The sequence below is a fragment of the Budorcas taxicolor genome, chromosome 2 (assembly GCF_023091745.1).
Source record: "Budorcas taxicolor isolate Tak-1 chromosome 2, Takin1.1, whole genome shotgun sequence".
Taxonomy (NCBI): Eukaryota; Metazoa; Chordata; class Mammalia; order Artiodactyla; family Bovidae; genus Budorcas; species Budorcas taxicolor.
Genome location: NC_068911.1, coordinates 5,963,338 through 5,983,425, shown reverse-complemented (window position 1 = coordinate 5,983,425; position 20,088 = coordinate 5,963,338). Strand labels below are relative to the sequence as shown.

Here is a 20,088-nt window from a genome sequence, read left to right as displayed (position 1 = left end):
TAAACGTGAACACTGGAACCAGCATTTAGTTCAAAATACATCCATGAATTGCAAGAGGTCTTTACAATATTAATGGAATATTAATGGAAGTCGAAGAAGAAAAAAATCATTTTGGGGGGAGAAACATGCAAAAACTCCTTCCATAACAAAGAATGGGGTGAAAATGAGTAACGACGATCAAAGGAGGTGAAGCTGTATAAAAAAAATAACTCAAGTACCAGGCAATTAGTACTCCTACAAACCCAGGCAGGTAACTCAGGAAGAAAACCATGGCTTCTATGTTGCAGGTCAAGTTCTTTCCAGGGAGATGATACAAGCTATAACCTGTGGCTGGCACTTGATGCATCCTTTTTAAATTAATTATTTTAATTGGAGGCTAATTACAATATTGCGTTTTTTGCCATACATTGACATGAATCAGCCAGGGGTGTACATGTGTCCCCCCCATCCTGGACACCCCACCCACCTCCTTCCTCACCCCATGCCTCTGGGTTGTCCCAGAGCACAGGCTATGAGTGATGCATCTTTTTAAAGCCATTTTTCAGAGCAGCTTTAGGTTTGCAACAAAACTGAGAGTGGAGTACAGAGATTTTTCAAATACTTCCTGCCCACCCTACATGCATAGCCTCCCTGATTATCAACACCACTCAGCAGACTATTACATTTTCTATGAAGAATGATCTCCACCGACACATCATAATCACCTGAAGTACAGTTTATCTTCGAGTTCACTCAACGTATATTCTATGGGTTTTGGACTAACGTATAATGGCATATATCCATCATTATAACAGCATAAAGAATATTTTAAAATCCTTAATATCTGTGCTCTGCCCCCTGCATTGGGAGCTCCAAGTCTTAGCCGCTGGACCACAGGAGAAGTCCCATGTCTGACTTCAGTGTCTCTAGCGCTCACTACATAGCAATGTGTATTTGGTGAATGAATAAGTGACTGATAAAAATGAGTTTGATAATCAACTCCTCCCAAGTCACTTTCTTGAGGAAGCCATCAGTTCACTGGTCCAATGCCTACTATCCACTCAGTTCTTATTTTGACACACATTGTTTCATTTAAATCCTACAACAATGATGCCAGGTAAGCATTATATCCCTATTTTACAGAGAAGGAAACTAGGATTCAGGCTATTGAAGCATCTTGCCCAAGTCAGAATTGCTTAACCAGAAAGGGTTATCGCCACCTTTCCAGGAAGAACAAGATGGTGGTAAGGCATCATCATTGCGCCTGGAGAAGGGGCACAAAGGAGTTGTGTATCCCTAGGGTATTGCTTGTTTCCGACCTTAGGGTGCAGTCCCAGAGCGTGGACACACAGTTACTCTGGAATCAAACCTAAGTAAAGTGAAAGTCACTCAGTCGTGTCCCACTCTTGCGACCACTTGGACTGTAGCCCACCAGGCTCCTCTGTCCATGGGATTCTCCTTCTCCAGGCGATCTTCCCGACCCAGGAATCGAACCCGAGTCTCCTTCATTGCAGGCAGATTCTTTACTGACTGAGCTATAAGGGAATCTTTTCCTGGTAACCAGGGATTCCTTGAATCTCCCACCAGGCACAGTTGGGACAAAGATCTTAATATGCCCCTGTCATCCTTCACAACAAATTTAAGGCGACAGAGTAAGAAAGCTAAGATGCTGTTCCCCTATTCCCCCTCCCCCCCGTTTTTTTGGTCCCTGCCAATCTCCTCCTGGGGCTGGAAGCCCAAGGTGAGCCTTATCACTTCCACTCCTACCCCGTCACCCCCGCCCGCTTCCCGCCCGGCTTCCCCACTGCGGGGTCGCGGGACTTTGCCTACGTTACTTCGCCCTTCAACTCATGGCGCACTTGCAAGCCCAGCCTCCTCCCTTTCTCGACCTGCTTCCCGTGAGCCTCTGCTTCTGGCCCCCAGAGGGCATGCTCCCTACCCAGCAGTCCTTGCGCAGCCCCGCCGAGCGGACAGCCAGGACTTCAAGATGGCGTCAGTCGGTGAGTCTCCGGGTCCATTTAGGGCTACTCGGGTGGAGGCAGGAGTCGGGGTTTGGGGCCCAGTGCCCAGAGTCGCACAGGGAAGAGAGGGACAGAGTGCAGGAGTGCCTCCCCTTTGCGCAGGACCTTCGCCGCGCCATCAATTGAGGCCTACCGGACCCTCTGTTCAGGGTCCAGCACCGCCCGACCCTCCTCCTCTCGCCCAGCGGTGCCTCCCGGCTGCCCAGAGCCGGCGCCGCTCGGCTGCGGCGGGGAGGGCGACGGCATCCCGGCGACGCGCCTCGGGGCCTGGGAACGCGCGCCTCTGACCACCCTCCTCTCCTCGCTGAAGAATGGCACTCTTATCCATGCTCTGGCAGTTTCTTTGCACCTGAGCCCTCCGTGTTCAGCGGAAACTCAGATTCAGTTTCCAGAGGAGCTATGCATGGGACAGAGCCTGACACCACGGAAGGGTCGACGCTTGAGTGTGTTGAATAGGCTTAGAAAGGTGAAGTGACCTATTCAAGGTCACTAGTGGTGAGTGGGCTGAGGTGGGATTCAAACCTAGGCTTCTGGGGTCTTGTGGTAAACGGAGCTTTTAATCACACAAGTGACCGTATGACCATCAGCGTTTTGGATGATGTGCGTGTGTAAATCTCTACACTCACCAGACTGTCCGCACTGATTTTTTAAGAAATACTGGAACCACCATATTTTAGCTCTGGATCCTCACAGTAACCTTGTCAGGAGGTCAAGTGCCGGGAACGTTGATCCCATTTTAAAGGTGAGGAAAGTAACGGGTCAGAGATGTGGTATGGCTTGCTTGTGGTCACACTGCATGATAATGGCAGAATTCTGACTCATGGGTCTGTGTCTTCCCTCAGTTTCTATATTCTTAAATCTCAGCCTGGAGACATGAAAAGGGGGTCAAAAAAGATGGTAACGATGCTTTTTTTTCATCTGTAAGAACGGGCATGAGAATATTTATCCAGGGTGGTTGTGTTGTGTAAACAGGACAGCGTGGGAAAAGGAAACCTTGAGTCTTGGTTTCTTATTGTAGCAGAGCGTTGTGGAGAGCCTGTGAGGTGCTCGGAACACTGCCTGGGCCACTGTTGAGTGGTGCCATCCGGCTTTCCCTGCGTGACCTTTGGGTGAGGTCATGTCACATCTGGCCCATCAGAGTCACCCAGGTGAAGGGATTGGAGTCCGTGTACTGATGAGCTTTTAGGTGACATCTGTCACCAGAGCATAAAGCCACGAATTCAGTATCAGATAAAGTGATGGGAGTACCAACAGTGATAGATGAGATCTGGGTTGATAGAGTGGCCAATCAGCCGGATTTCCTGTGGCCTATTTTTTGTATGATCTGTGAACCAAGAATAGTTTTTAGGTGTTTTAAAATATATTTGTTCAGGGACTTCCCTGGTGGTCCAGTGGTTAAGGCTCTGTGCTGCCATTGTGGGGAAGGGGTGGGGGTGGTGGGGGTTTGGGTTCCACTCCTGGTCAGGGAACTAAGATCTTGCCTGACGTGCAGTGCAGCATGTGTGCATAAATAGTTGTTTTTTGTTTTTCCTTTTTTTAAGACTATGTTACAGAGACCTTGTGTGACCTGCAAAACTTTAAACTTTTCACTCTCTGGTTGGATTTAGCACACAGAAGACACTTGTGTCTCTCTGTGTCCCTCCATATAGGTGGACAGTATGCTTTTTGAAGTCATAAAATGAAGTCAAGTAGTCACCTGCCCTCCCAAGAACCTGTGGTCCTTTCTTAACCTTCAGTGAAATTCTGTCATGACCAGGAACTGTGTGTGGGGAACTCTCACCTTCAGACAGCTCACAGACAGGCAGGGAGACAGATAATAATAATTCCTATTTACACAGTACCTGGAGCTCAGTAGCAAGGCAGGTACTATTCCTACTTCATTTTACAGAAGAAACTGAGGCACAAAGAGGGCAGTAACTTGCCTGAGGGCACACAGCTTCAAAGTGGCACTAAACCCGGAATACTTGATGGTAGCGTCTGCTCTGTTCCTCACCACGCTCTACTGGCGTGAGGCAGCCCCTGCAGAGGAGTGGGGGGGCGGGGGGTGGGTGGTATGCGGCCAAGGACTGCGGCCTTTGGGTTCTGCTGAGGGAGAAACTCTTGGAGTGAGTGAGTGTACTTGCATCTCATGAATCTGATGGTCTCTGGGAGTTTTGTGATGGTGCTGTACTTGGCTCTCCTTAAGGCTAATGTGTGTGTGTGGCTTTTTTTTTCCCTGTGCTTATACATTTCTTGGTTTTGGTTACAGAAATGCTCTTTTCTTCATAGTACAGATACATAACTCTTGGAGCTATTCTCCATGGGGTTGCAAAGAGAGAGACACAACCGAGTGACTAAACCATTACACAGACACGTGAATATGAAGAAAAATGAACGGTTGGCTTTTTTTCTCCTGTGATGTGCCAAGGCACTTGTCAGCCCCTGAACGAGAATGCAAGACAGTGTGAATGTTTTCATAGTTTGTGTGAATGTGCCATTAAGCCTGATGATGGCCCTTGCCCTTGATAAGAGCTCATGGTGGGATTCCCCCCCGTGAACTCTCAAGGTTAGTCCTTAAGGAGCCCAAGCCTTTCCTTAGATCCTGAAAATGGAGAAGACACCTTGGAATGGTTAAATCCGGCTGCTCTTGGTCATCTGTAAGAAGCAGCGCCCCTTGACTCCTTGCTCTGAAGAGTACGCCTGCCAGACGTTTTAAAGTTGACATCTGGGAAGAGGACAGCAGAGAGGCCATTCCCTCCTTTTATGAGCGTTCACAGGGCCAGCCCCTCTGTTACTCTTAAGCCCAGAGATGAATATAGTATGGCCTCAAACAAGAGCCCTTCCTGTGTCCAAATTCTCACTGGGAAATGGTCTGGGGCCCATGGGGTCTCTGGAATGGCTCTGACTAAGTCATTTGACGTCTGTGCCCTGAGGTGGGATGCTCGAGGTAGGAGTCAGACTGGCTTCAGGAGCGTGGGAACCAGACCTGAGGTCGAGTTGTGCCCCCACGGCCTGCAGGCTCTCTGCCTTTGTTCAGGATTCGCCAACTTCTCTGAGTCAGTTTTCCCCACTCCTCCTTACAAGATAAAGGCATCCATCCTCCATCTCTCTTTCATGGCCCTTAGTTCCCTTTTTATAGTTATTCCTAGCAGGCTGTTACTCAGGATCTTGTTCTGCAATACATAGACTCTGGCTTAAGATAATCTATTTGGTGTGACACGTTTACCCATGGTATTACTTATGTGCAGCCTCTGTTTCGTGATGTTACTGAACGCATCATCACTGAGTGGTTGACGTGACACAGACAGATGCTGTGTGTGTAACCGGGAGACCCTCTCACTGGGTGTGCTTTTGTGTTGCCCTTTTCAGTGCCCCTGAAGGAGAAGAAGCTCCTGGAAGTCAAACTAGGGGAGCTGCCAAGCTGGATACTGATGCGGGATTTCACCCCTTCAGGCATCGCTGGAGCATTTCAAAGAGGTCAGAGCCTTATGGGCATGTGTAAATAAGAGCAAGCCTCTGGGTCTTCAGGTCTTTTTTTCACCCTGAGTTAACTTGGCCAGTTTTAGGCCTGTAAGTTATGTAGAGGACAGAGATTGTTAGGCCTCGAATTTCCATGTTTGATGGGTCCCGTGAAAGGCTGGCTCCTTTCTTGACAGGAGAAAACATATCTCCTGTCTGGAATGTGTACCACTGCCTCTGTGTTAAAGAAATGTCATTAAGCCTTAAGAGGAAAATGAGCTGGAAGCACAGGGGACTCTAGTCTGCGATGCTCGTCTCCCTGCGAGCCCAGACTTGCAGGATGGACATCTGAAACGGTCTGTCTCTCGGGTCTGTCCTTTCACAGTGCGTGACCAAGCAGATCAGTCCTGTCATGTCATGGGACCTGTGTGGTCGCCAGCCCCCCGGGGGGTGGGCCGAGGGCTCATTGTTTTCCTTTCTAATTCTGACCACCCTCTGCTGTCTTTTGCGTGCTGTTTCCTCCTGCGCTGAGGCCTGTCCTCAGCTTTGCCCTCTCCCGTTAGAATGTGTCCTTAGAGGAGTGGCTCCCCACTGTTGGCAGGTTACTATCGGTATTACAACAAGTACGTGAACGTGAAGAAAGGGAGCATCGCGGGGCTCTCGATGGTGCTGGCGGCCTACGTGTTTTTAAACTACTGCCGCTGTTACAAGGAGCTCAGTGAGTCTCTTCTGGATTGCTTTGCCTCTGGTGGGGTCTCCCCTGACAGGGTGGGATTGGTTCACCGTCTCATTTAGAAGTCACCCCACAGACAGCTGAAGAATTGGAGGGACCTACCAGAATATGGCATGTTTTAAGGGAGAAAACTGTGGCAAAGAGAAAGTCAGGAAAAGTAAGGTGAATGTGAGGTGAAAACATTTAGGCAGCGTTCTGTCAGATACTGCAGGCTCTGCCAGAGGTTGGTGGGAATCTTGGTTTCATTTTCCTAGCAGCCAGTGTGCAGAGGGCAGTGGGTTGCAGGCTGCAGTCCGCTATCTGGGCTCTGGTGAAGCGTGGCGTCTCCCATTCTGAGATCTGAGAAGTCTTATCCGGTGGGAGGCCAGGAAGTGTCGGCAGTGGCCACTGACTGGGTTTCATGGATGGTGTGCAGCCTGGGGCATCCCGAGCAGTGCTGGCCCTGAGGGTGGGCGCATGGGTGGTTTTTCTGAGCGGGAGTGCCTTCAGGGGGCAGATGAGCTCCTGATTCAAGCAGGCTGTAGGGCGTCTCCTGAAAGTTCTCAGGAGGGCTTCGTGCAGTTTTGCCCACTGCCCTCCCTGTCGCCTTGTGCTTTCTCCACACCTGAGAAGAACTCTCTAATATTTTGCCTTTTTGACTCCAGAGCACGAGCGACTCCGCAAGTACCACTGAAAAGGGCGCACTCTGCATTCCTGACCACCACCTTTGCTGGCGCCCCCGAATCCTTTCACATCCTAATGGAGAATTAACATCCAATAAAAAATGACTGGTACTTGGACTGCCTCACTGGCTCAGCCAATTGCCTCCCTTGTAGCTCCTGCTGCACAAGCTGGGGTGGGGTGATTGTACAGCTTCCAGAGGGGGCTGGCAAGGCAGCCCAGGACTTTGAACCTTGAGCTTCAGGATCTTGCCCCAGTGTCCTGGAGGTCACCTCGTGCCCAGTCAACAGTGCTAAGGTGCTTTCCTTCTTTCTGCCTCACTTTTGGTCTTTTGTCAGCTGGCAGACTCAGTCTAAGGCAGATGCCCTAGTTCCTAAGAATGTTCTCCCCTCCGCCATCTTTCTGCACCATCCTGGGCTATAGGGGTCTTAGGGAACCAGGCGTGTGGGCCCATCTGGTCCTGGTGAGTAAGCCTCACTTGCAGGAAGGTCAGCGGGATGACACAGGTGGGAAGGGAAAGCAGAAGGCCCGACAGGAGCTCAGGCTGCTATGCCCAGCAGCCTCTTCCTTACACTCTACCAGAGATAAACTGACATCAAGGTCAGAATCCGTTTCTTACTAAGGGGTGTGTAGTGAGCATACACACATGTGGAATATCAAGGGTGAGACGCTGGGGCTGATCACCTCCTGCAAGATCTGAAGTTGAAAGAACCAGTCTCCTAACACCTGAGATGAGGGACACCTGCCAGGCGACTGTGTCCATGACCAGGCTTCCAGGATGCCACCCCGACGCCCCAGCATCACTTCCTGTCATGTGATTACTTTCACTAAAGGGAAAAGGGAGCACCAACGTCAAAGCTTATGCAGCCAGCAGCAAGAACCTTCTCCTTGTCATGGAGTCCCTGAAGTAATGAGACACAGCTTACAAAACAAGCTTTAATCAACTGCATAAAAATGGTTCCTGTAATTGAACTCGAACAGGCCCATTTGCCCTGCAGGCTGCAGGCGCCAGTTTCACATTTCCAGGCTCAGAGCCACTGCCTCTCCTCTGGGCCCAAGGTATCTGACAGTACAGATGCTCGATGGTGCGGGAGGTAGGTGCACAGGTGAACTGCGTGTCTGGAAAGGCTGGCGGCCCCAGCTTAAGGTACACCGTCAACAGGCAGGTACCCCAAGATGCGCACAGAGGGACAGGCCATCACGCACGACAGCCTTGGCCCTGCACCCCTCCTCAACCATGGCCACCACGGAGCAGGGCCCGGCTGAGGCGGCGAGCACACTGGAGCTTGCCCTGAAGGGCCGGCTCGTCCAAACCCCGCCAACAGATACAGCCTCTGATGCGGCAGGACAGGGAGGAAGCGGGCGTGACCCGACTGCAGCTTGTTTAAGGAGGCCCAAGGGGAAGGGCTGCCCGCGGTACCCAACTGCTGTAAGCACAAGGCCTTTCCTGCAGCTTCCTCCCTCCCGAGGGTGGTGTGCAGGGCCCCAGACAGGAGGCTTTGATACCTCGACAGACATGAGGCCAACCTGAGGGGCCGGACTGGAACACATGTCCCCCTTTTAAAAAAGATTACAGCAAAACGATAGGGATGCTGACAAGACGTAGCCCCTAAGAATAAAACCCAGCGTGCCTGCCTGCCGGCTCCAGCCAGAGCTGCACCAACGCTGGCATGCAACAGTTAAACGCACACTCCCAGGAATGGCCCAGAGCAGCCCCCAGCACGGGGCCCCCCAGGCTGCTCTGAGCCGGCTCCAGCTGCTGTCACTGTCCGCTGAGAAAGGCCAGGTGCCCTTTGGTGCATCTGTTGGCGTAGTGTCCTTTTTCACCACACTGGGAACGCGGGGAGGGAACAAATAGAAACACTGCCTCAGATGCAGTTCTCAACTGAGGCAGCACCCCACCAAGCGCCAGGCTGAGGACGGGGACGCCGAAAGTCTGGTGCTTGGTGGGGAAAGGGACTTCCAGAAGGCCAAGCGGCCCAGGGACCACAGGCGTAAGAAAGCACGTGGCCACAGCAGCCTCCAGTGTTCGGGTTCAGGAGCAAAGCCCACGGCACCAGAGCACCCCACCTGAGCAGGGGCCGAGCCCCTCTGCACTTGGCCAGCCACTCACCTCTGAGGCACAGTTCTGGGGCTCCTGGGGACAGGGAGGCGGCAGCGTGGGAGAAGCCCCCAGGCTCCTCCCCTAACTCAGGGACTCACTGCGTGGACAGAGGGTGGGCTGCACCCAAAGGGCTCTCCCTCCTGTCTCCTGCATACTTGTCTAAGCTACCCCTGGGCCAGGTTTGCTCAAGGGATCAGAGAGACGGGAAATTTGATTAGACTTGGGTCAACAGATCTGGTAGAATCTCCTTAAAAACCTAGCCCTGAGCCTGGCTTCCTGTCCCTGCTGCTGCTGATTCAAGACCGTTCCTTAGTTTCTCTTCATTCTCATTACTCCTCAGAGAGCAGAAGGGAATTATAAGGAAGGAAAAGGCAGCCTCGACCACTAAACAAGGGGTCGGGAGACAGGTAGGGGCACCCACCCTGCACCAGCCCCCCAGTGCCCTCTCAGTCCTCACTTCCTTGGTCTGGGGCTTTGGCCTGTTCTATCCCCTGACCCCACAGTCCCCAAGTTCTCAAGCCTGTCTAATCTGCAGGTGTTAAGTCGTGTGCACGAGTGGCCTGTATAGCTGCCAGCTGGGCCTTTGGTAGACATGGTAACCAGAGGGAGGAACTGAGCACCTCCGCTTACAGCACCTGGCACGTCTACTGGCCTCCAGGATTCCCGAGGTGGCTTTAATATCAACTGTGCCCGCGGCAGGAAGGGGTGGTTAGGTTCGTCCCCTAGCCCCGTCTTTTTATGGAAGCTGGCTCCTCAGAGGCCCTGCTCATGAGTCCTGGAGGGGCAAGGTGACAGCGCGGCTGACCCAGGACGCCTGAGGCTCCTCACTGTACTTGAGAACTGCCTGGTCGGAAGCCATCTGACAACCTCCCCCCTCCCCTCCACTCACCTGCTTCCACAGCCCCCTTTCCACATTCTCACCAGTCAGGGCTCAAGCTCATGAATTTGTGAGGCCTTCCCTACACACGTGGGCACTCATAACTTTGGTGTCTGGGCACCTGCCTGCCCCTCCTTCAGAACAGAGACCCCTCCTGGGAAGGAGCGACGGCAGAGGAGGTGCTCAGTGAGTGTCTGATGGCCATAGTGACTCAGACCTTCCTGAAGGCAAGTTCCAGAAACAATATAAGCGTATAGTTTTTGACTCGGCCCTTCTACTTGTGGGTGCTCCAGACACCAGACGAGAGCTCACCCGTCAGTCAGGCTCAGTGCTGTTTTTAGCAGTGAAAACTAAAACTACCAACAGAGAACTAGTAAAATTACGCAGCCAGTGAAATACACTGGAGTAATTATCATGACACAGACTCAGAATGTAAGGTAAAAGGGATCAGAGGACACTGCACCCGAGGGCCCTATTTACATTAAAAGCTGCCCTGTCCTTGTGCTGGTGTGAGGAAGTTCAGAGGAGCACGTCTCCGAGTGGAGCTCCTCTAGGAGCTGCGAGTGTGGAGGGCACAGCAAACAGCGTGGCGGCGAATGGTCAAGGCCGGTGGCTGCCCTCAGGAAAGGCGGGGTAAAGGGCAGCACCCACTGTGCGCCCCCACTCTTCTGCACCTTCTGGAAGTCTTCACAAGAAGCCTGTACTAATGCCGTCTTCCATCTAACCCCCCAGTCTGAAGCCTCTGTGAACCTAGTTCTGTTGGCCGTTCCTGCTGACTCACTAGCCGGTGCTTGTTGCCTTCTATACTTTTAGTCACGAGCTCTCTTCTGGGGAAACCTCATTGTGGGAATTCTGTGTCGGCTGGGTTGAGAATATCTCGAAGCTAGTTACCAGGGGGCTGTTTTAGATTAGAAAACTCGGCCTGTGGCTTTTCGGCCCTCACCAAGGCTCAAACTCAAGGAGGAAGGGCTTGCCCACCAGTGACGACCAACTCTGAAAGGATTCCCCCCGCCCCACTTTCCACCCAGAGCCAAGAGTGAGACCAGTTTTCTAGTAAGTTTTTTTTAAAAAGCGTGCCCTTCCCCTGAACATCCCACTGTGTGTGTCCTAATCTGACTCCTCATCAGGCAGATCTAAGGCTCTGCCCCTTTCCCTCGGGTGCGCCACGGGTGTGAGGACCCCGCCTCCCCCAGAGGTTCAGGGCTCACTCCGTTCCTGGGCTCTGGAAGACTGCCATCCCTTTTTTGCGTGCGCAGTCTGTTCACTCAACAGCAGGGGTTTAGTTGTTAACCTGGCCTTAGTGTGTCGTGGAAGTGGCATGGTCTAGCTCACCGGAGTGGCCCCGTTTTTCTCTTCCAATTAGCAAAAACAAAGATGTCTTCATTCTTCAACATGAGCTAACTCTCTGGGGAAGGAGGGTATGGCGTGGCCTGTGCAAGACGCCCCCGCCGGCCCCAGGACTCACCTTGTAGCACGTGACCTGCTCCAGTGGCCGGGGTCCTCGGCTGCCGGCGCTGCTGTTTTGACTCTGCATGACCCCGATGACCTGCGGGGTTCTCTGCTGGTTGGGAGAAGAGTTCTGACTCGTTAACTGGATCAAGGAGGACGACCTTTGTAATGGCGGATTGTTACTTTGCTGGAAAGAGTTACACAACACGGTTTTACTGCGGAAAACGCGTGCAGGCAGACTACCGATGGGGAGAGGAGAAAAGAGGGCGGGCCTCCTCCCGCACGACCGCGGCCGCGGCCAGCGCAAGAAGGACTTCCGCAGTGCCCCGCTCGGGAGAGCAGGCAGGAAAGAAACGCCTGGCGACGACGGCAGGAGCCGCTGCCCGAAAACACCATGCAGACACACAGAAACGAAAAATAAAAGTGGAAACAAAACACCAGAGAGACAGGCGGCCTCCGGGGCGGCGGGGCGAGGGCATGAGCAGGCCTTACTTTTGTGAGGTTCTAGCTTCAGGTCAGGATGAACGCTTGGTTCAGCCAGCTGTTTAGAGCCTACACGGCGGGCAACAGTCACAGAAAAGAGTCGGAGGCTGACATGCTGACCTGCGGTCTAGGGGCTGAGAGGGCCCTCTGCTAGGGAGCACAGGGGATGGGGCGCCTTGGCGGGGCCTGGACAGCATGGCCACTGCCCGACCCAGTGGGACCCTGCCTCTGGGCCCATCAGCGCAGGAGCCCTGAGCTGGGAACTGGGAACGCCCGGCTCTGCTGGTTTATCCCACACCCGTGGGAGGGTGGGGGTCAGGGTGGTGAGGGTGGCAGCATCCCCTCCCAGCTGCTTGACCTCCAGCACAGACGGAGGGCCAGGCCGGGCCCCAACAGCAGGCTCAGAGTCCAGCCAGGTGAGAGGTGAGGCTTGGGCAGCTCATCGGCCCACTGAGACCCTGCTGGGGACACCCACCCGGCCTTCCTCTGGGACCCATCCACCGCCGGTAACCAAACCCAAAGTGCCCTTGGTTTGGGGGGCACTGCCGCAGATTCCCATGTGTTCAGGGCAGTTCCCTCTCCTTTGCTCGAGGGAAATGGCCCACTGCGGGGTGGGAGTGGGGCCCCCTCACCTAGGAGACTGGAGCCAGCTGGTCCCTCAGCCTCTGTGCCCAGCATCCCTTCCCACGTTCAGGCCCGGCCAGAGAACCAGGTGGCCTTGCTTCTGCTCCCAGGTCTGCTCCCGCCCCGCCGGGCCCCTCGGGCGAGTCTCATTGTGGAGGGAAGGGCCTGCAGCCAGCGTGGCAGACATGGGGTGCCCAGGCCGCTCCCAGGCCCGCAGGCGAGACGGGAAGAGGAGCCCCGCGGGCGTCTGGCTGCAGCAGGCCGCCCTCCACCTCAAGAAGGTGCCAGCCGCTCTGCCCCCTTGGAGCTTCTGCTGGAACCCGGGTGACTCCCCTCTGCTCCGGCCCCCGCCCCCACCCTCCTCTCGCGGTCTCCCGCCGGCTCTCCGGTAGACCCCACACTGGGGCAGGCAGTGAGTGCGCTGCGGCCAGGGCGCTGCCAGGCCCCGCAGCACTGCGGGCCCGGGGCACGGTACCTTTGTGGGTGGTTGCGTCTGCTGCGGTAGCGGGGGCTGCTCGGTGGTTCCCATCGGCAGTTCAAATCGAGGGCTGGCCACGAGAGGAGAAGAGGAGTTGAGAGAGGAGCCAGGCAGGCGGGCTCCCAAATTCTGGCCCCAGAAAAATCCTAGCCGGCCTCTCGTTGAGCCCAGGGCCACACGAGCTACCTGGACGGAGGGAGGGGGCTGGCACTCAGCTCTGCCGGGCCTCGGGACGGATCTGAGGCGTCTGGACTCAGATCCAGCTCTGCCTACACCTAGCTGTGTGCCCCGGTGAGCGGTGCTGAGAGAGAGGAAGGAAACACGGCTGGCGGGCACAGAGGCCCTCCCGGCACACACCCTGCGCTGCAGGGACGGCGTTAGACCTCTGCCCAGAGTCCTGGTGGACATGCCCCCCACCCCCCTGCCCACACAGAGGAACCCCTGGGTCACCTGTAGGCTCCCGGCCTTGCATCTCGGGACGAGGACCAAGTCAGCAGCACCCGCCACCTGCCCACCACGTGGCAGCGAGCAGGACATGGCTGCCATGTGGGTGTCAGCAGTGTGGACGGAGGCAGCGAGGGGTGGGGGTGGGCTGACACTACTCTGGGTCCCAGTGCCGCCACCCACGACCACCCAAAGTGACAGATGGGCCCTGAGGCCCAGGGGAGGGGCGCTGGGCCCTGCTGGCAGGAGGACTGGGCTCTAGAGGCCACAGACCTGCCTCTGACCAAGCGCCCCCTCCTGTCCCCACCTGCCCCTGGCCAGTGGCGGGGCTCAGAGCCTCCATGTTCCCATGTGGGAAATGGGGACCTTCTTTCACACGAGGGTCTATGAACCCGTGTCCAGAGAAGCCTAAGCCCAGTGCCTTCATGCAGAAAGCCCTGCTGGAAACTGAAGTTCCTTCCTTGAGGGCACAGGTTCTTGGCTTGAGGTCATGTGTGTCTGAGTTTTTCTGGAGTACGGGGACCAGAGTTTTTATCTGAGGCCAAAATGGACTGTGACCCAGTAAAGGTCAAACCCTGGTTTAGGCAGAGCCACCTCCCAGCTCAGAAGCAGCAGTGGCCCCTCCCCAGACCCGGTGATGACACTGCCCAGTGGTCAAAGCCCAGGTGGGCCCAGGAGAGACACGGGGGCACTGGGCCTGGTACTCACTGCATGAATTTACACGAGGGCCCCTCCGGGCAGAATCCCACGAGGTAATTGACACAGATGACTCTCCGCGTGTGCCGGTGCCTGCACAGGGGGCCTGCAGAGCCGAGCACAGGGCCACTCAGACCATCCCCTCTGCCGGTCAGAGCCCTGCCCACACCAACCGCCCGGGGGTCAGAGTGCAAAAACGGCTTCAGATGCTGGCTCTGCCTCGTGTTCAGCAGGGCCGGCGGGCAGGACACACAGCGTCTCAAATACTAGTCTCCTGGTCAGAAATCCAGGTAAGGATGCGGTCCAGGGGCACCTGGCCTGGGGAGGGACTTGAGGGTGTGACAAAGCCTCACCAGCTCCCAAATGCCTAATACAATGTTTGTAGGAACAGGCAGGACGTGGGTAGAGTCGGGGAGGACGGTCCTCTGGCCGGGGGCCCTGCCACCCCACACCTACCGTGCTTGCAGAAGCCGCGGTCATACCACGGGCAGTCCTTGATCTTGGACTCGGGGTCGATGTGCAGGAATGGGCACTCCTTGTTGCTGCACTCCCCTGCGGGGACCAGACACGGGTGGGTCTGGGGGGAGCTGGACCCAGACCCACCCCTGATTCTCCGGAGGCCGGGGCTGCAGGACAGCAGGGAGGGCTGGGGGTTCCAGTGCCCTGTCCCGGCCCAGCGAGCCCTGAGACCCAGGGCAGTGTGTCTCGGAGCCTCAGTCACCTGGCCTGTACCTGGGCTGGGACGGTCCTTCCCCCTCAGTCTGTGCTGCCTCGAGGGTCACAGACGCTAGGATACACCTCGTCAAACAGCTCCCGGCTCCACCCCTCACCCAGAGGAGGTGTCCTGGGCATTGTGGGGGGTCCAGATGTGCAAACCCACCAGCTGAGACCAGCAGGAAATCACCGGTCTGCTTTGATGCGCTCTTCATGTTGGGACAGGGAGGTCTGAAGACTGCCTCTCAGGACAACAGTAGGGAAGCTCTGGGAACTCACAGCTGGGGCCCTATGGTTGCAGTTTAGTCGCTCAGTCGTGTCCAACTCTCTGTGACCCTGTGGACTGTAGCCTGCCAGGCTCCTCTGTCCATGGGATTTCCCAGGCAAGGATTCTGGATTGATTCCCATCCAGGAATCAAACCAGCTTATATTGCCTCTACAAAAAAAGCTACAACTATCATTAACAAGCCAGCAGGCCTATCTGTCGGGCTGCTGAAAGAATTAAGTCTCCTCAGACAACAGTGCACAGCAGGCTTCCAGCCCCCTGCCTGAGGCTAGCAGTTCCCAGGCCAGAGCCCAGCCTCGTCCTGACCAACAGGGCTTCCTCCTGGGCAGCCTCGTCCAGGGCAGAGCCGGGAGTCTAGTTGCGTCGGGGAGCACGCCAGCTCCACCGAGCCCTGACCAAGCCCTACCACCCTGGCTTCTCCACACAGCTCACTCAGCTCGGCGGAGGCCACTGTCCCTTGAGCAGAGACGGAGGCAATCTCCGTTTCTCATGGAAAGAGGAGGGCTTCCTGCCACCAGAAGACAGCGCCCCCCACCGGCTACTCTTAAGAAGTATTTTAAGGAGATCAGTCCTGAGTGTTCATCGGAAGGACTGAGGTTGAAGCTGAAACTCCAATACTTTGGCCACCTGATGCGAAGAGGTGACTCACTGGAAAAGACCCTGATGCTGGGAATGATTGAGGGCAGGAGGAGAAGGGGACGACAGAGGATGAGATGGCTGGATGGCATCACCGACTCAATGGACATGAGTTTGGGTAAACTCTGGGAGTTGGGGATGGACAGGGAGGCCTGACGTGCTGCAACTCATTGGGTTGCAGAGAGTCGGACACGACTGAGCGACTGAACTGAACGACTGAACTGAACTGAGGACAGACCGGCTCCTACCTGGGATCACACTTCTAGAGAGAAGGCCTCTAGTCACCACTCCGGCAGCAACGGCTGACTAAGGGAGAAGGTTCACTGGGGCAGAAACAAGGCCCCCAGCCAGCTGCCCTGCTCCTGTGCCCACCGTGAGACCCGGATCTGCCTTAACCTCCCAAAGTACCCACAAGCGCTCAGAAAACGGAAGCACTACAGAGACGCGGGGGCCATGAGAGAATCACCCTAAGTTCCCACAACTAAAGGGCCCACTGAGGCCGGCAGGCACCGTGGGCGCCGGAGCAGCGGCGCACACCCCGAGTCTCGTGCTTGCGGAGCCTCGGGGGCTCCCCACCCCCAACCCGGGGAGCCAGGCTGGCGGGCCGGCCCCACGCCTCACCGAACTTGGAGTAGAAGTAGCACTCGGGCATCTTGGTCATGTCGTACTCGTGCAGGAACTCGCACTGGTCCCCCTTCTTGCACAGCCCCCGCAGCCAGTGTTTGCACACCACCGTCTTCTCACCACTGATGTGGCGGAACGGGCACATGCCCCCTGCCGGGGAAGATCGGTGTGAAGACCCGCTGCCCCCGCGAGCCGCGTGTCCTGGAACGTGGCAGCTGCCCCGGCAGAAGGCGGTGTGATCTCAGGCTGCATGTGAGCACATGCTTCAGGTTTTAATAGTTGTGGATTTTATTGTAACGTGTCTTGGGAAACTCTAAAACATCCAATCGAGGTATCACAGGTATTTCTGTAAGACGGAAACTTAAGAAGCCTAAGGGAGGTGGGGAGAAGGGGGGCATTTTTCTTAATTTAAAGAAGAGTTCTGGTAATATGAAGACACGTCAACATTTGTAGGAGCAGTGAAAGACTGGGGATGGGGAAACACACCTAGGGACACCGTGAAGCTGCAGAAAGCAGGGCGAACCAGGGATCCGAGAGCCTGTGGATCTGCCCAGGGACAGGGTGGTGGAGGACACCTCGTGGGGATGTAGGGAGGGTCTCTTACCTTTGCCACAGGCAGCTTTCAAAAAGAATTCGCAGACAGCAGCCCCTGACTCTGGAGAAAGAATGAGAGGTGTCAAACAGGGCGAGGTGTGACATCTGAACACAGGGGTGGGGACCCTTCTGGCCTTTAACCCACAGAGGAGTCAAGGTACAGGAAACAGAAACCCAATCAAGCAAGGAGAAAAGCTCCCCACTGTGATATCCAGGACCTTCTATAAACAAAATGCTTTCCAGGAATCAGAAGTGGATGGGGGAAGGAAGGACGGAGCACAAGGTCACAGAGATTAATTACCCCCTGCCCAGACCTTCCAGAGGGCTGCTTCAGGGGCTCCTTAACCTGGGGGCAGAAGGATGGAATGATCTCCTAAGAAGAACAAGCCAATGGGGACTCCCAGGAGGAACTTGCCCCACAGAAGAGGTGGGTGCCTCGGAGACGCTATTCTGGAGGGAAGAGCGTCACTGAAGACACCAGAGCAGGACTGCTTTTGGTATGCAATGCCAACATGGAATAGTTAAAAGAGCACGGACTTCCGCTCCCACAGATGCAGCGGGTTCAGGTGAGGGGAGCAGGAGAATAAAAGCTGAGCGCTGAGAAGCCAGTGGGGTCCAGTGCTGTCCCAAGGAGCCCGAGAATTCGCCTGCCATGGCCACCAGAATAAACCATCTGTGGCTTCTCAGCTTTCTATCAGCAGGCATTTTAGGAAACCCCACTGATACTATCTCTAAAGACCACTTGCATGCCTCTGCTTGCTAACTTGCAAGAGACTCGTTGGCTTCTTGGAAGCAGGCAGATTTTGCTAGGACAGATTTAAGGTTACAACAGTAAGAGTCACAGGGGTGTCACTTGTTTGCATTTCAAGAAAGTCTGAGAAGTCTTAATACATTAGAAAAGTACCATTTAAGAGTATTTCTGGGCCTTCATCCTTTACAGAGGTTAAGTTTGTTTCATTCCTTAAAGTCCACTGTCCTGGGGGTCACGTTTTAGGCAGACAGGATAAAGGAGTTTGCCTTCAGGACAGAACGGATATATCTACTTCACATCAAGATGGGAATGGGGACTTCCCTGGTGGTCCAGTAGTTAAGAATCCACCACCTTGCAATACAGGGGACAAAGGTTCGATCCCTGGTCAGAAAACAGATCCCACATGCCCCAGAGAAACTAGGCCCGTGCTCTGGAGCACGAGAGCTGCAATGAGGATTCTGCTTGCCACAACTAGACCCGACACAGCTAGGTAATATTAAAAAAAAAAATAAAACAGAATGAGGTGTAGGGATGAGAGAGAAAGGGCCGTGGCCTCCTGGACTCTAACATACTGACCGTGATGCTAGGCAGGTGGTGCGAGTGCTGAGGGCGCTTCCCAAGGTGGAGGCAGTACCTGTGGCCAGGTGTGTCCTGGACCTTCTCTAAGAACAGGTTTGTTCTCACCTCTGCACCTGCCCTCACAGAGTCAAGTATCTGCTTCCAAGCTGAAGCGGGGCGGGAGGGAGAGAGCTGCCCTGCATGGAGGAGGATGGCCTCCAGCTAGTGCCATTGGCCCAGGAAAAGGCCACATGTGTGAGTGAATGTACAAACATGAAGCGATCACGTGCATGGACAAGTATGTTTAAGAGTATCTGAACGTGAGCAGCAGTTTATAAGCTGTGTACAGTGGAGACAGTGTAAAGTAACGCTGTTTGGATTATGTCTCTGGAGTGTGAGCATTATCTCACATGGAAGTGTGGCCTCTTGAAGGGAATGAGGCTGCAGGCAGACTCGACCAGCCCAGGCACAGGCCACAGGCCCCCGTCCTCTGGCAGTTACGGGAGACAGCCCAGGAACTGCAGGTGGAAAGATCAAAAGCCCTGCTTAGCTCACCTGGCTCCATCTGGAGCTCAGTGGTCTTTGGCAAGTCCTTTTCCCCAACCCAGGCCTCAGCTGGCCCATCTGTGGCTTGAATTCAATGATCTTTAAGAGCCCTCTGAGATGTAATGTTATAGCATTAGATTTCAAGTACGTCTGGAAAGGAGAAAGGAAACTGCTAGACCTCTCAAGGAATTCCCTGGTGGTCCAGTGATTAGGACTCCCCACTTTCACTGCCGTGGCCGTGGCTCAATCCCTGGTAGGGGACCAAGATCCTAGCAAGCCCGGTGGGGTGACCAAACTAAATAAATAAAAGTCAAGTGCTAGACATCCCGCCTGAGTTGGGGGTAGGACGGGGGAAGCCAGGATTCACCGTGTGATGCGGGCGAGTGAAGTGAAGGGAACTTAAGTAGCTGCCTGGGTGGATTACAGACCCAGAGGTGGGGTCCAGAGAAACACTGAGGGATGGGCTCCCAGGAGCGCGAGTCCTAGGAGAAAAATGGAGCTTGAGAGTCCTCAAGGTAGTTACGGGAGACAGCCCGGGAACTGTAGATGGAAAGAGTCTCTGTAGGGGGTCTCCTACAGAGAAGGGGAGGTGGGTCCTTCCCGCAGCAAGACTCCTCCAACGGCCCAGTTTTGACGAAAGCAAGAAGAGGGCGCTCAAAGTGGGGCAGGAGGTGGGAAAACGGGCTATCTTAGTACGTCTCTGTAGCTGGGGAGTGTGTGCCAGTGGGGGCAGGATTTCCAAATCAGAATACCCGCCTTGTTTCAAGAGTTATTCGAACTGCCCGACGTCGCCCTGCCTTTCTGAAGCCTGAGTTAGAAAAGCCCCCAGGAACGGGGGGGCTCCCTAGTCAAAATAACGACGGGAGCGGGGGTTGTCCCAGAATCGGGGGAAAAGGAGTCCCAGGACAGAAAGGGAGGAGCTCCCGGGCGGAGGGAGAAGGCGTCCGGGAACCAGAGGGGGGAGGTCCCGGAGCTGAGTGGGTCGCGCCCCTCGCCCGCCCTCCCCGACCCCGCGCTCACTGTCCATGCCGGGGAAGGGCAGCGGCTGCGCCCCGAGCTGCTGCTCCACGGCGATCTCCAAGTCGAACTTGATGTGGTCCACGCTGGCGATGATTTCCTGCATGGTGGCGGCGGCGGCCACACCGGCCCGGCTCCCGCTCAGGTCCCCGGCCGCCCTCACACCTCTACCCGCCGCCGGCTGAGCGGCACAGGCGCCCCGCAGCCTCGCCTCTCTTCGCTTCGCCTCGCCTCTCTTCGCTTCGCCTCGCCTCGCCTCGCAGCCGCCGCCGCTGCCGAAGCCGCCGCCGCCGCCGCCGCCCGAGGGATGCCGGGAGCTCCCGGAGCCCGCGCCGGTCCTTTTCGCCTGTTCAGGCCCGGCCAATGGAGCGCAGAG

At 55.4% G+C, this 20,088-nt stretch overlaps 2 protein-coding genes across 5 annotated transcripts; one reads left to right on the top strand and one right to left on the bottom strand.

Moving 5' to 3' along the window:
* Positions 1 to 1,915: 1,915 nt before the first annotated feature.
* Positions 1,916 to 6,955, top strand: ATP5MF (ATP synthase membrane subunit f). The gene is made up of 4 exons (XM_052663953.1): positions 1,916 to 1,979; positions 5,349 to 5,456; positions 6,040 to 6,156; positions 6,816 to 6,955. Exons 1-4 carry the CDS (start codon positions 1,967 to 1,969, stop codon positions 6,842 to 6,844), a joined length of 267 nt encoding a protein of 88 aa, XP_052519913.1. The 5' UTR covers positions 1,916 to 1,966; the 3' UTR covers positions 6,845 to 6,955.
* Positions 6,956 to 8,423: 1,468 nt separating this feature from the next.
* On the bottom strand, positions 8,424 to 20,010 carry CPSF4 (cleavage and polyadenylation specific factor 4). Of its 4 annotated transcripts, none has more exons than XM_052663945.1 (8): positions 19,716 to 20,010; positions 16,851 to 16,901; positions 16,244 to 16,396; positions 14,443 to 14,538; positions 13,999 to 14,092; positions 12,844 to 12,916; positions 11,278 to 11,448; positions 8,424 to 8,662 (listed from the first exon to the last, which is right to left on the bottom strand). In XM_052663945.1, exons 1-8 carry the CDS (start codon positions 19,816 to 19,818, stop codon positions 8,594 to 8,596), a joined length of 810 nt encoding a protein of 269 aa, XP_052519905.1. In that variant the 5' UTR covers positions 19,819 to 20,010; the 3' UTR covers positions 8,424 to 8,593. The 4 variants fall into 4 exon arrangements, with proteins under 4 accessions (XP_052519905.1, XP_052519906.1, XP_052519907.1 ...); XM_052663946.1 differs by having other exon boundaries at positions 11,278 to 11,373; XM_052663947.1 differs by having other exon boundaries at positions 11,278 to 11,370.
* Positions 20,011 to 20,088: the final 78 nt, after the last annotated feature.